The following is a 14,390-nucleotide window of genomic DNA, read 5'->3' as shown; positions in this document are numbered from 1 at the left end:
ACTTAACAAACGGAAAAGGGTATGGAAAAATAAACATGTTTCAACATGTCATTTAACGTGATGAAAACTTATTTTTAAATTTAAAATTTAATTTAACAACACAAATTTCAAATATTTTGCTGAAATCTTCTAAAAAAGATCCAGAGCAATGTCATCCACGCTATCGTTTGAACGAAGATTTGATCAAAAACCCTCGCTCGTCGTCAACGTCAAAAACCGTCACAACCTGACATTTGGGCGCTTCAGCAGCGTGAAAATAAACAAACATTTGTTTGCTGCTGGTGTTGTGGAAAGAATGGATTTAAAAATTGAACTATTTGAAACGGTACCTTGTTTGCTGTGTTTAAGCAGTCAGGAACACGCAAACTCTCTTTGCAGCGAGCTGGAACCGAAGGTGATCTCGGTTTTGTGTCGCCATTTCTGGTTCACTGCAGAGGACATCCAGCAAAAGTACGTATGCAGTGCGTGCTGGGAGCAGGTGGACGAATTCAACACCTTCTACGAGCTAATAGAAAGAATACACCATGCAGAAGAACAGAATCAACACGATGGAAGCAAACTGGAACCGTTACCAACGGAAGATTCGTGTGCGTACACGGAAAGCCCAGAAACAGATGAAATTCACGAATCCTTTCCAGATGATTCAGACTCGGAAACTGTTGTTATTGAAACAGAAGAATTGAATTTGGAAGAAGTCAGTGGGGAAAGTGTCGTTCTTACAATCGAACGGAATACCAAAGAATCTCCCCAACAAAGTGATGAGATCGAAACAGGACCAAACTTTAACAATGTGATCGAATTCGAGCACCACGAAGAGTCTGAAGATGCGACGCCTAACGGGCCAGAAGTGACGGAGAGCTATAAATGTGACCAGTGTGATCGCGTGTACCCCAAGCGGCATCTGCTAAATAGACATCGAAAGCAGCACGTTGCTGAAAATGGCTTACAATTCGCATGTTCCGAATGTGGAAACGAGTAAGTAAAAATAGTAAGCATATGTAGTGTGTTCCCTGACAAAAAATTATGATTTCCATTTACTTTTCTTATAGATACTTATCAGAAACGCGGCTACAGCAGCACAAAAAGCGTGTCCATGGGCCAGGATTTATGTGTGACGCCTGTCCAAAGTGGTACAAAACTGGGGAAGCGTTGCGCCGTCACCAAAAAGATAGCCACAATCCGTACGAAACGGAGCGGGTAGAATGCCACATATGCAAACGATGGTAGGCATACGAGCAGGGCCAGTTGTTAATTGAAATGTAAAATAACTAAATCTGTTTAATTGGTCACTTTCCAGGTTGAAAAACAAGGGCAGCCTCAGAAAACACTTGAATCGACACAAAACGAGCGGAATGCAAAACGTGTGCGAGATCTGTGGAAAGGTCGCACCCACGCATACGGCACTGAAAAGCCACAAACTGTTCGTGCACAAGATGCAAAAGTCTTACCAGTGCAACGTTTGCTACAAAGCTTTCAAACGAGCATTCACATTGGAGGTAATGGAACAAGAAGTTTAAGTTTTACGAGAAGTGGAGTTTTACGTAGACAGATACTTAATTGGGCATTTTATTTGCAGGAGCACATGACGATACACACAGGCAGCACGTTGTACAAATGTCCGCACTGTCCGAAAACGTTCAACTCGTCCGCCAACTTGCATGGGCACAAGAAAAAAGCGCACCCGAAAGAGTGGGAAAGAAGCCGCATTGAGTATGAGAAGCGATTTGTGGGCGATAGCATTTACGAGGAGGAGATAAATGTTGTGTAAAATGTTGTGTTAGAAATTAAAACTAAACTATGGGTGCAATAAAATATGAAATATATCATCATATTTATTAGAAAATAGTTTGTCTGTCTGCATCAAAATTGATAATGGTTTGAAAAACAATAGGAAAACTGGGAAATTGTTCGCATATTTTTTTACCTTTTTCGCGGACCGAATTGTTTAACAACAAACATCTGACAGCTGCGTTAACCCTTGAAGTTCATCGAATCCTCATGGAAAACGTAATTGAAATTAAAGTTATTAAAAACATTAAGTTACACCCTTGTAATTAATCTGGAATCATGCAGTTTCCTCCACAAGCTTTGGATAATTGTTGTAACTGATAATTTGTCTTCATAATTGATGTAAAAGATTTGTTTCGAATCGACTGTATAAGTTAAATTCTCCTTTACCACATGGATCACCTACATCAGAGCTCGCTCGTGGCAAACGTCACCGCAATCTGACAGAACGTAAACAAACCACGTATTGGTCCGGAATGGGAAAATAATCTGTGAGAAAATTACTTCCCCCAGCTGAAACAGCGTTTGGAATCGCGATTTTATCATTGAATTAAGCGCAATGGAAACGGGGTTTGGTCGCACCGTGTGAAACACCTCGTTTCGCGGACTGATTGTACGTGTACGTGTGTGTGTTTGTAATTGTGCGTGTACTAAAGTGTTTCGTTCCGAGCTGTGCTAATGCCGAGCTCCGATGGCAGGTTGCGGACATGTGTAGCGATGATAGTGGCCCGTCGCAAAGGTGGTCATGCAGTCGGCGTGTAGTGCTATCGCGAACCGTGCTAACATAGAGGGGAACAATTGCATGTGCCGGTCGGTGGTGGTGATAGCATAACAATACAATTCCGCGCTGCGTTGCGTTGTGGTGTGGAAAGCTGCGGCGGGCACGCACGTCCGGATGTAGTGCAGGTTTCGCGTTTGTTTTCGCGTGCAGTCGAATTGTTCCTGTGCAGTGATCACTCGTGTGTTATTGTCGAGTGGCACGCACGTTCGGTGCGAATAATTTGAATTTTCGCGAAGCAGCAGCAGCAGCAGCAGTGCGATAACGAGCGTCATGCGGCCACGTAAGACGATCCTGCTGGTCGGCGTGTTGGTCATCTGGGTGTTGATGACTTATCTCGCGTTTATGCGCTCCGTCCGGGGGACGGACGGTTCGCGACCCCGGCCCGCCTTCGCTAGCAACAAGCTGATGCTGGAAAAGGTGCAGGACTTTGAGCAGAATCTGAAAAGCTTTGCCGACAGCCGGCAGAATTTGTACCGTGACATTATGAACATTCTGCGGCGGACCGACAAGGTATCGAGCGTTCCGGCGCAACCGATCCCGGCTGTACCGTCGCAAGAATCTCCCGGCCTGGCTGTGCTGGAAGCGGAGCTGCCGAAAGCACGACAAGCACCACCGGCAGAGGAAGAGGATGGGAAAGATGTATTGGGCGTGCCGGCACCGCTCGCCCCCATACCCGAGGCAGAAGACGGACGGCCCGAGGTGGAGCGGGTGCTGAGCAAGTTTCAGCAGCGCTATCTCAACAACGATCCGGCCTTCCCCGTCATCCCGGTGGTCGTGTTCGCGTGCAACCGTATCTCCGTCAACAAGTGTCTGGACGATCTGATACGCTATCGACCGAGCGCGGAACAGTTTCCCATTATCGTGTCGCAGGACTGTGACGATGAGGCGACACGCAACACCATCCTCTCGTACCGGGACGAGGTGACGCTGATCCAGCAGCCGGACCAGTCGGACATACCCGTGCCGCCGAAGGAGAAGAAGTACAAGGGGTACTACAAAATCTCGCGTCACTACGGCTGGGCGCTTCGGGCCGTCTTCGGGCAAGGGTTCGATTCGGTGATACTGGTCGAGGACGATCTGAGCGTGGCGCCGGATTTTTACGAGTACTTCCTCGGCACCTACCCGATACTGAAACGCGACAAGTCGCTGTGGTGTGTGTCGGCGTGGAACGACAATGGGAAGGAGGGATTAATTGATACGACCGCGCATGATCTGCTCTATCGGTCCGATTTCTTCCCCGGGCTGGGATGGATGATGACGAAAGATCTGTGGGACGAGCTGGAACCGAAATGGCCGAAAGCGTGAGTTGCTTTTGTCTGACAGATTGCGATAATGGGCGCTCAGTAATCAATTGTAATCATTTTTACAGATTCTGGGATGATTGGATTCGTCAGCCGGAGCAACGCAAGGAGCGGGCTTGCATACGGCCGGAACTGCCCCGGACGAGAACGTTTGGCAAAATTGGTGTATCGAAGTATGTTTGCAGCGTTTAGGTGGTTTGGTGTTATTAGTGTGTGAAATTAACGTATTTTTTGTATTTACAGTGGTCTATTCTTTGATAAACATCTAAAGTTCATCAAGCTCAGCGAAGAGTTTGTTAGCTTTACCAAAACGAACCTTTCCTATCTGGTGAAGGTAAAATGAGTTGCCGTTCAAATAACTCTGTGTCACTCAGCAAACAGTGTGTGTAATTAATCTGTTTCTCCATTTCTTCACTCTCGCATTTTCCTTCCTCCAGTCTGCATACGACGATGCGTTCCTTAAAACCGTGTACCAGAGTCCGGTGGTAACGCTGGATGAACTGAAGCGTGGCATGGTAATGACGCGTGAGCCGATTCGCATAGCGTACCACACCAAAGAGCAGTACAAACGGGCCACCAAAAACCTCGGCCTGATGGACGATTTTAAGGTAAGTACCGGCGCGACCTGCTGTCTTTTCTTTGTACCAGCCACCTGACGCAAGCAATTGAATTTCGCAATGGTTTACAGAGCGGCGTACCGCGGACGGCCTACCGGGGCGTAGTTTCGTTCTTCTACAATGGCCAGCGGGTGTATCTGGCGCCGAGTGCAAACTGGAAGGGTTACGATCTCACCTGGAGTTAACAGAGCGCTCCACTGCCCAGCCTGATCTAGCAGCGCAGCATTGTTATCGTTTTGCTGCGCAACCTGTTTCCACGTGCGTTCGCTTCCGTGAAGAACTGACTTTTCTTACACACCAACACACACCGCACGCGTGGTAGAGGAAACACAGCACGATGTCGTGGTGGCCTTTTTTTTTTTTTTTTTTTTTGTTTTAGCGTAAATGTTGTAGGGGACGTTTAAAAATGGATTTCAAAATTCACATCGATTGCTGACGTGGTGGTATGAGTGATGCAACAGCAAAAGCAACCACCATTTGCTCACTTCCCTGCAATAGTTTTGATATTGTTTTGCCTTTACTGCAATCCACACACATACGCAAAAGTGTTAATCATTCCCGTGCGTTGAACACCTGCAAATAGCTAAGTTTATCGCTAGTGTTACGCACTCTAGGCAAAAATCCGCTCAATTCCGCTGTATGAACTGGCAAAGTGATTGAAACAATCACCATCTTACTATTACATTTTATGTTAGGGCATTTAGGATTTTTTTGTATTTTTTATATTTTGTTTCAGTGAAACGATTTTATAGACATCTAGAAGAAAGGTGAAATGCTAGAATAATTACGTTACCCTTACTGCACTATCCACTGAACAACCAGTCACCAGCCTGTTTAAGTGTATCGTTATTCTTTTCTAACTCAATCACCAACTATCAACACAGTTCCTTGCTATCGCTATCGTATCTACAGTACGTTCCTTTTTTCCTTGCAAAGTTGCGTAACACCAACAAGTCTTCTACTTTTTGATACTCGACCTGATTCACAGAGCATTGATTTGTGATGCAAGCCCAGGAGAACAGTTAGAATTTAAGAAAAGTGCATACAAAGCACACCCACTGCACTGCTTATGCGCTGCAGCAGCTAGTCAAATGAGTGTTTGTTTTGAATGTATGTGATGCGTGTATGCGTGCGTGTGGAACCACTCCACTTGCCACACAGCCGACATGAAGAATGCCAGAATGCAGTTTCAGCCGTTAGCCAGACAACAACAAAAAACCTAAAAGCAATACATTTTGGCTCCATCTTTTAGAAATTTTGGGTAATGAAACGTTTTAAAAATTACAACATAAATAAATGATAGCAAAAAATGCATCACAATTGAAAGGATGGCTAGGGACAGTGGAGTCCTGTCGAACAGTGTAGTGTGTCTGGGAAATTGTATGTTCTGAAAGTGGGGAATAGAATTCAAAGAGAGAGAGAGAGAGAGAGAGAGAGAGAGAGAGAGAGAGAGAGAGAGAGAGAGAGAGAGAGAGAGAGAGAGAGAGAGAGAGAGAGAGAGAGAGAGAGAGAACTAATCTTTACAATGAGACATACAAATCGTACGTCAGCAGCAAAAGGATTCCAATGTCATTCATTGATACCCACACTAAGCGCAATGGTATGATCTATGTAAATAAGCAAAACACGACGTAAGGTAGCATTTTTAAATAGTAGAAAAAAGAAAAGTCGAAATCAAACACCGAAACTGTACGTGTCAAATGGTACTCTCGATTGGAGCGAAACATAAATCAGTGTAGCAACAATTGCTAAAAATAGTAACAATCATTAGCAAGGAAGAAATCGTGAAAGAGAATAGGAGAGCCAAAAGCAAACAGAAACAATGAACGGAAAGCGTTTGTATGAAACTCTGTACTCACTGTGAAATAAATGTACACACTTTACGCCAGCATAAACTCTCACATACACTGTGTGAAACTCTGTAAATAAATCAGCACTTCGCAGCTCTTGTGTTACTGTATTCCGGGAGTTAGATAGTTGTGCACCGAAACTTAACATTTGTTTTATATGAAGGTGATATTTAATATGGTTTAAAGCCGTTGTTGCTTTATGTTTGATAAACAAATATTATAAACTTTATATTAATGGATGGAGTGCATTCTTTTTTCGCAGTTTGTTTATCTTCAATAATTGCATAATAATTGATAATAATTGCAAAATCTTATCGCATTTCGGAATGATCGCAATTGTCAGTTTAATGAGCACTACTTCTCTTTAATAAAAATTGCAATGTTTTATGCGTTTTACGATATTATTTTGGAAAATCCTTTTCAAGCAACGGAACAACCAACTAACTAATTGGTCGGTGATTTATTGATGTCTCTTGTTGCTTGAAACAGCACGCCATCCTCTGAGAAAATGATCTTCACTTGCGGTCAGTAGACACGCCCACTTTCTTCCCGAGAATAATATGGTGGATCAAGGCAGGGTTCGGCAATGTTTATCCTAAACGGTAACTTGCGGATTTTGGGATAAGATAATAAGAGTTTTGTTAAAACATAGAAACGTTTCTATTTTTTTCATATCAGTTTGATTAGTTTGTTCTTTATTTTAAAAAATCTGTGGAGTTTTAACAAGTTTTGCACATTTAATTGGATGTTGATTAGATCAGCTTTTAAACAATACCCTTTATGCTTTATTATCGAGGCTCGTTAGACCACTTTCGTTAGTGTTTGTACACTAGTTCGCACGGTCAAATTATCCGTGATAATTCTAATAACTCTACTTGTCAAATCATTGCTTCATCCTCAATCTCTTCACAATCTATTTCACTCGACGAATCCTGCTCGCTGGAGGCCAATCCATCCTTAATGGCACATTCGTTGTTGTTCATCAAATCGGCACCCTTCTTACCGCCGGTACGCACGCCACCAGCGATCGATGCTTCAGTTGGATTGGACGTTGCTAGACTCTCGATCATATTGCTCGGATTGCCAAAAGCACGCTCAAGATCGGCTATTCCCGAACTGTTACCATCCGTTGCCAGCAATCCTCCGTTGATTAGCTCATTTGGATTAAATTTTGGTCCGGGCATTCCAGCTGCAGTGTAGTAGGCCCCTTCCAAGAGTTCTCCCGACGACAGTGGCCTCAAACCAAGCGGTTGTGCCATTCGACTTTGGGGCGATGTTGAAGGAATTTTGTGTAGAAATCCGCCAGGTCCAGCTGCTGCCGCCGAGGGTATACTGGAAAGGTACGCTCCCGGTGGCATTCCTGGACGTGTGGGGAAATTGGGACCGGCGTTCATGGGAACGGGCCCGGAAAGAGTCGGGTAAGGTCTGATGGCAGCGGGATGTTGCATGCCGAGTGCTGGATGAGATGCACCAGCAGCTCCTGGCTGTGGACCATTAAGCAGGAGTGATTGGACGGGCGTTGGTCCGTTCGGTGTTTGGCTGAACAACCACAACCGATCCCCAACGACCATCGGACGGGCAAAACTTCCAATGCCAAGCTGGGAGTAGTAGTGTGAGGCGAGTGACTCAACGTCCGCTGTATATTTGCGTTTCCACTTGGTGCGTCGGTTTTGGAACCATATCTTGATTTGAGTTTCGGTTAGATGTAGCTGTTTGGCCAGTGCGGTACGCTTGGCGACGGATAGGTACTTGCCGCGCTCAAACTCCGTCTCCAATGCTTTGATCTGAGCCGCAGAAAATGCAGTGCGTGGTCGTTTCTTTCTATCATCGTGAGCAGCCAGTCCTCCTACAAAAGAGATAAAAAAACACGCAGAAAAAATGGCTGTAATTAGTTATGAGCAACAATTTTAAACGATGACAGGTATGAGTTTAGTGAGCTGTTTCGTGACCACTAATATGAGTTGTATTTTTAGCCGTACTTTTAAACTTTTCATGTTTACGAAAACATATATCTGCGTTGATATTTTTAGTTCACAGTAAAGTAAAGTTAGAAAAAAAAACCCATTCGACGTTCGAACGTACCGACTCGGCCCGGTCCATGACGACGGCATTTCTCACATCCTTACCGTCGGGCAGTTAAAGCCGCTGATCGACATTCGGTGACAATTAAGTGGCGTATTTGGAGGCAATTAGAAAACGATTAAATGCTGCTCTGGCGATGATTGATGAGCAGTACGACAGGTTTGTTAGTTTTCGGGCTGCATGTTAGAAGGCGGATGCCGATGCGTTGGCTTTAGCATCGATGATTGGCCGATAGGAAGGTGGAGAAGAGACTGAAGTTCGTACACGTGAATGGTTGTCAATGGATGGGGGAAAAACGATCGTAGGCGATAAGTTATTGAGAGAAATATTTAAAGACGTAGCTAAAAATAGTCACATTTTTCTTGCGGAGGAATATTTTTGACTAAAAATTCTAAGTGACAATTTTTTTTGAATAGGTTTGTACATCCAAAAACTGCGAGAGAAAACAAGAATTGCGATTTAAGTTTGTTGTGTCCGTTCCTACCGTATACAAAAATATACAAACATACATCTCTTCTGCTCATTGCTCATTTTCTTTACTTTTTTGTACAAATAATATTCTCTTTTTATACGATTTAATGGAGAAAAAAAAACAGTTAGCTACCAAGAGTTAATCGAAAACAATTGAGTTTTTTACGATTGCATTATATCATCGATTCTTTAATTTAATTTCACGTTATTTTAGTTATTTAACGAAATTATTATTTTATTTTAGAAAATGTTTCTTTTTATTCAAGCAAAAATTTATAGAATCAAAGATCTTAGAATTATGGGTTTAAATATTCTAATGCATAATTGGAATAAATTACTATTCACTAAAATGTAATCACTCAAATGTTGTTGTCACATTTAAGGAAATTGTTAAAAAGATGTTAGCTCGATTCAAAAAATCTTTTATGACTTTATTTTTGTTTTTATTACTAACTGTACTTCAATAACTCTGTCTGTTTCGAACGTTGGCAACATTTAACTCATCTAAACGAATAAATACTACAAGGGTAATTTTCGTCACACTAGATTTACTGGTCGTTGCATACCGCTTGATCATATACGAGATTAGGCAAGCAACCTCTAAATAAAAGCTTAAGAACTGTGTCTCACAATGAAGGTGAACAATGAGTTATAACTGAATCTTTTACTCTCCAGCGCTATGACTACCAAGCATGACCTTTGTGTGATACGCGACAATGTTCTGAAAATAATTATTCCTTAGAGCAACATTCGGTGAGATGGAACAGCTATTGGTTATCCTTCAAAACCGAAACCATCATTTTCATGGCTTGGCCTTTTTTCCGATTAGTTTTCTGGATTCTGAAGTAGATTTTCAGTTTATTCACAACATCAGTAGTTGTTCTATGCAGGGCCAATTTAGCAAATGATCAAAAGCCGCGGGCCAAGAGAATACGGTTTTATTTTTGCGCTTACATTAGTACGTAATACAACATAAAAAAAAAAGATCAATGATATCAAGCAATGTGATTGATAATAATGTTATATTTCTGTATTTCATTCAAGCATGGTTCAACATTGGCAATACCTATTTTTAAAACTAATTGTAATATTTGATCATTTAAGGATTGCCAACAGAGGGGCAAAAACGTGAACAGTAAAAAATAACAAGGCAAGAGCAATATCGCTTCTTGATTAGCTCATCTTTTCACACCGCAAAAAATATTGGTCATTGAATTATTGAAACATTAGTAGCTACCTGAATTTAGTAACCATCAAAGCGCTTTATGAATAAGTAACGCCATGTCAGATAAATTGATAACTGATAACTGATGGTCCATCATTTCATTTTATTTTTATTGAAGTTGAAAGAGTAAGATGGAGTAAAATGTCATACTATGAGATCTTCAGTAATTTGCTTACCAATAATTTCCCCCCATCTTTCAAAATCAGCCTAATCCTTTCGCGGGCCGAATTGAACGTTGTGACGGGTCGCATTTGGCACGCGGACTTTGCCGACCGTTATTATAGGTCTTCCTACTGTACATCTTTTCTACTATACATATCGCTATTAGAATATGAACATGTTGTTAATAACCCGAGAATTTACCAGTACATTGCTAGTACATGTACTGTAGGATTATGCAGGATTAGATTGCATAATAATCAAGCTGGAATTCCCTCACACGCCACCAAACGTAGACGATACAGAATGATAATTCGTAACTAATTCCTACATTATACGTGTCGACATTACATTAGCTATGACGACAAATTTCTAGATTGAAAGCGAATACAATAAAATCGTTTTAATCATCGGAGCATCGATAACCTTAACACCTTATGTTAATATCTAATTGAAAAATGTATAGATTGATATCTTCTATACACCCAACCTGTTTTTAAACAAATTAATAAAACTCACCACTAGCACTTCCTTCGGAAGCGATCTCCGAACAATTATCCATCGTATCCTCATTGCAGCTTGACTCGGGCGAAGAAGATGCTGCCCGTTCCGACGGTGGGCGATCAGCGGCAAACGGAACAGCACTCGTTTCATTTTTATTCACATCCAAAAACTCAACTGCCGACGCACTGCGAGTCATTAACGTTTGATAAACCATACTGTTGTGCAGTTGGGCAGGGTGAGCGATGGGATAGGAGCTAGCGACACGATCATCCATCCCACGATAGCATGCGGCGGACGAAGTCGATGCTGTACCCGATCGATCTGGTTTAGCGAGCAGATGTTCGATCGAGAAACTGTTTTTTACTCGATTGTTTGCTACCGAATCTACGTGGTGCATTGAGGAGGGCGTAGAGTTCACTACACTGGATGCCATCGTTGAAGTAATGGTTGATGTCACTAACGGCTTACCGAAGGCGGGATGGTTCATAGTACATGAGTGGTTAACTCATAAAACTAGGTGTGATTGTTGTAGCACTTTATGCACTCAATTATCACAAATCCTTTTGCTTCACTTGATTGAAGGTTATTCATTCATAGGTTAAAATAATTATCATACTTTACTAAAGTTTCATTTTTCACCACAACATGAAGGTTTCACATAAAGGTTAGTTCCTACACATCCACCAATATATGAGAGTTTCACAGTGCATCACAACATTTCAAACTATCGCTAAATATGTCACGCTAACGCACTCCAACGTCCGTTTCGACCAGTTTTCCGCGATCGACTGTGCGATGGATGGGATGGACTCGTCTTGAAAATGGTAGAGCATTTCCACTTGCGCTCTGTGACGATCGAGGATGTTCGCGTGTTTGAGAAGGTCCTGAAGAGATTGCGTATTTAAGAGGGAAAAGCAAACAAGAGAAACCCTCATCTGTATGTCTCTGGTTTTATTTTTTTTTCCCTTGAGTCAGGGTTTGTCAAGTATTTTTCAAGGATTGACAAAACATAAAAAAATTACGTAAATTTTGAGATTATTTTTCCAGTTTTAGATACTTTACGTTGGGGTTTATATCAAAAAGTGGTTAGAGTTGATGTAGATAAATAATGATTTGTAGTCATGTAACACAGATCTACACAAAATAGAACTTAAAAAAAAAATAGATTAACAACCACTGCATTTTGACCATCGTTTTCCGTCCCGGGAAGAAAGAGGGCGTGTCCATTGATCGTGCATGAAGATCATTTCCTTCGAGTTGGATGCTGCGCCGTTTCACTGGTACAAGCGACACCAATAAATCATCGCCTAATTATCCGGCGTTGATGCTGGGTCGGGGAAAATTTCTCGAACAGTACGAAAGGCAAAAGAAAACTCGGGAGGAGCACACATTTTTCCAATGAGATTCGGTACCTACACGGTTACGACTGGAGGTTTCAGAGCGTATAATTTCCCTCCGCATTTTCCGCGGAGGAAAAGTGTGGCCCACTCGGGGACACAGACACACATTATCAACGCATGATTTCGTCGTTAGTATCTCATCTGTTCGGTTTTATTGCGGCGATATTTACTTCGATACGTCACGGCGCATTGGGTACGGGGTAAGAGAATAAATTGGTAAAATCTGTTTATTGAATCATCAGGCCAGACATCAGGAATGTACGTTGCACGACACGGGGCATTATTCGGGAAACGTGGGACAGGGGGACTGGATAGGACAGTCGAACACACGGATCATAACAGGACAAGTTAATGGGGGTTACTCTTAGTTGGTGTCTAATTAAGCAATGATTATGTCCTGGGGGGAATTCTTTCTCACTTATGAAGTTGATGATTGAAATCCGCAAAAGAATTCATTTCTACTAATGGGTTTCTTTAACTCGCTATTTAACAGAAAGTTAAACTTTTGATATCATGTGTTGCTGGTTTGGTACAATTTAATGATGGTGTTAGTGGTAAAATAAATGAATAAACTATATACTAAAATCAAACAATAAATCGGTGAAAATATTGTATTTATTTTGATACATTCTGTTGATTTGGAGATTAACAACAAATAAATAAACTAGCTTTAAACAACAAGCACTTATAAAAAAGGGGCGATCAAAGAGCGAGCATCAACTTACCCTTTGCTTCTTTCAATATTTGAATGCTATTTAATTTAAAAAGCACTCTGAAATAGCTCATGGCTCTTTTTATGTATGTGATGTTATGTTATTAAAATATTTTAACGCAACTTGTTTATGGCCTTTACAATCCATTCTTATCAAATAATCAAAAAACTTTTTTATTTTATTTTAAATTTCTCGTAAAGACGGCCTGGTTGGCCGTATCATTTATAAATTTTTTTTTTCATTTTTACAGTATTTTTATTTTCAATTTCATTTTCTTCTTTATGTCTCTCTCATGACGTGTTGTGCTTTTGTTTCATATCTTCACGATATTTAAAAAAAAATATTTTTAGTCCAATTTATTATAATGATTAACAATTCACGGTTTCAGTAAGATAAATTTTATAAAATAAAATCATAAAACCACCCATAAAAAGATGGACAAAAATTATGAAAATGAGAACCATAACCAAAGGCATTTGTAACACAAATTCAATCATCGGCAAAGGTTGTTGATGTGCAGCCAGTACCGTTCATCGTACGCCGTCCGCATTCCTTCAAATTAGCAAATGGTCACAGACAGGTTCACGCAGCAACATAAATTAGTACAACCTGCCGAACGATCGAGTGTCATTGTCTAACCCACCAGCAACCAACAGCCGACTCGGAAACCGAAGCAAGACAAATTATTCCAACAATTTTCCGCCACGCCACTGAGCAAACAAAAAAAGGGCTACGTTTGTTCAAGAAAGTAGCTCTTCCTTCCCAATAACTCGGTGTACGGCCTTTTTGCCTTTTTTTCTGTACGCCACATTTCCTGTCGTCTCCGAAACACCGATACGCGAGGGTGCATTGGGTGGAGGGCCTCTGACTTGCCGACTGCAAGCGAGAAGATAAATTAACCGCAAGATTTATTTTTAATCTCAAACAAAGTTCTGCCTATCGGTTCGAAGGGATGGTTCTTGCAGTCGACCGCCGAGCCGACGATGTTGCGGTGTTTGCAGTTTCGCGTCAAACGATCGTTACGACTGCTTTTCCTTTTGGTAAGACGCGATTTGGCTCGGGATGAGGACACCTTTTCCCCCACCCCAGCCAACTGCTTTTCCGTTGGTCGACGAGCGTTGCTACACACCGAAACGGCACACATTAATCAACGCCGGAAAGCATCAACTTGGCCAGAGGCGTTAATTGTTCGGTAATTGGAGCATAATTGATTGCATTCGTCGACTTTTGGCTAAGTGGCTTATTTTGGAAAGGGAGTCTTGATGGGAGGGAAGCGGCCTTTCCCGCTTTTCCATGTATTGTACAAAATGGGAACGGGTTTATTTTTTCTTTGTTCGGGTGGAGAAGCTGGTGCCTTTGTCAATGAACCTTGAAGCTTGAATGGGGTTGCATCGGTAGTGGCGCAGATAGTATTACGGACGGGTTTAATTTGTTGGTAAAATGGTAGTGTTTTGACACATGACAGCGTTGTTGTCAGCAACATATCAATTAAATGAGCT

General features: G+C 41.8%; 2 protein-coding genes across 2 annotated transcripts; one reads left to right on the top strand and one right to left on the bottom strand.

The window, feature by feature from the left end:
• Nucleotides 1–256: 256 nt before the first annotated feature.
• Nucleotides 257–4,957, top strand: LOC121593727. Its single transcript, XM_041916374.1, has 10 exons — nt 257–975; nt 1,050–1,223; nt 1,298–1,496; nt 1,577–1,726; nt 2,302–2,321; nt 2,806–3,870; nt 3,939–4,043; nt 4,114–4,204; nt 4,308–4,478; nt 4,559–4,957. Exons 1-10 carry the CDS (start codon nt 296–298, stop codon nt 4,670–4,672), a joined length of 2,769 nt encoding a protein of 922 aa, XP_041772308.1. The 5' UTR covers nt 257–295; the 3' UTR covers nt 4,673–4,957.
• A 2,072-nt stretch (nt 4,958–7,029) lies between these two features.
• Nucleotides 7,030–11,633, bottom strand: LOC121593136 (homeobox protein MSH-B). Its single transcript, XM_041915232.1, has 2 exons — nt 10,794–11,633; nt 7,030–8,183 (listed from the first exon to the last, which is right to left on the bottom strand). Exons 1-2 carry the CDS (start codon nt 11,263–11,265, stop codon nt 7,216–7,218), a joined length of 1,440 nt encoding a protein of 479 aa, XP_041771166.1. The 5' UTR covers nt 11,266–11,633; the 3' UTR covers nt 7,030–7,215.
• Between the last annotated feature and the right edge of the window lie 2,757 nt (nt 11,634–14,390).

Source organism: Anopheles merus, chromosome 2L (assembly GCF_017562075.2).
Source record: "Anopheles merus strain MAF chromosome 2L, AmerM5.1, whole genome shotgun sequence".
In the NCBI taxonomy this organism is placed as follows: domain Eukaryota; kingdom Metazoa; phylum Arthropoda; class Insecta; order Diptera; family Culicidae; genus Anopheles; species Anopheles merus.
Note: the sequence above shows the minus strand (reverse complement) of the source record. Positions and strands in the feature narration are given on the sequence as shown.

Bases quoted from the DNA above. Each gene is read 5' to 3' on its own strand.
- LOC121593727 (XM_041916374.1), top strand. From the start codon at position 296: ATGGATTTAAAAATTGAACTATTTGAAACGGTACCTTGTTTGCTGTGT. The intron at 3,871-3,938 runs GTGAGTTGCTTT...TCATTTTTACAG, and splicing joins GAACCGAAATGGCCGAAAGC to ATTCTGGGATGATTGGATTC. The intron at 4,044-4,113 runs GTATGTTTGCAG...TTGTATTTACAG, and splicing joins GGCAAAATTGGTGTATCGAA to TGGTCTATTCTTTGATAAAC.
- LOC121593136 (XM_041915232.1), bottom strand. From the start codon at position 11,265: ATGAACCATCCCGCCTTCGGTAAGCCGTTAGTGACATCAACCATTACT. The intron at 8,184-10,793 runs GTGAGTTTTATT...TCTCTTTTGTAG, and splicing joins TTCCGAAGGAAGTGCTAGTG to GAGGACTGGCTGCTCACGAT.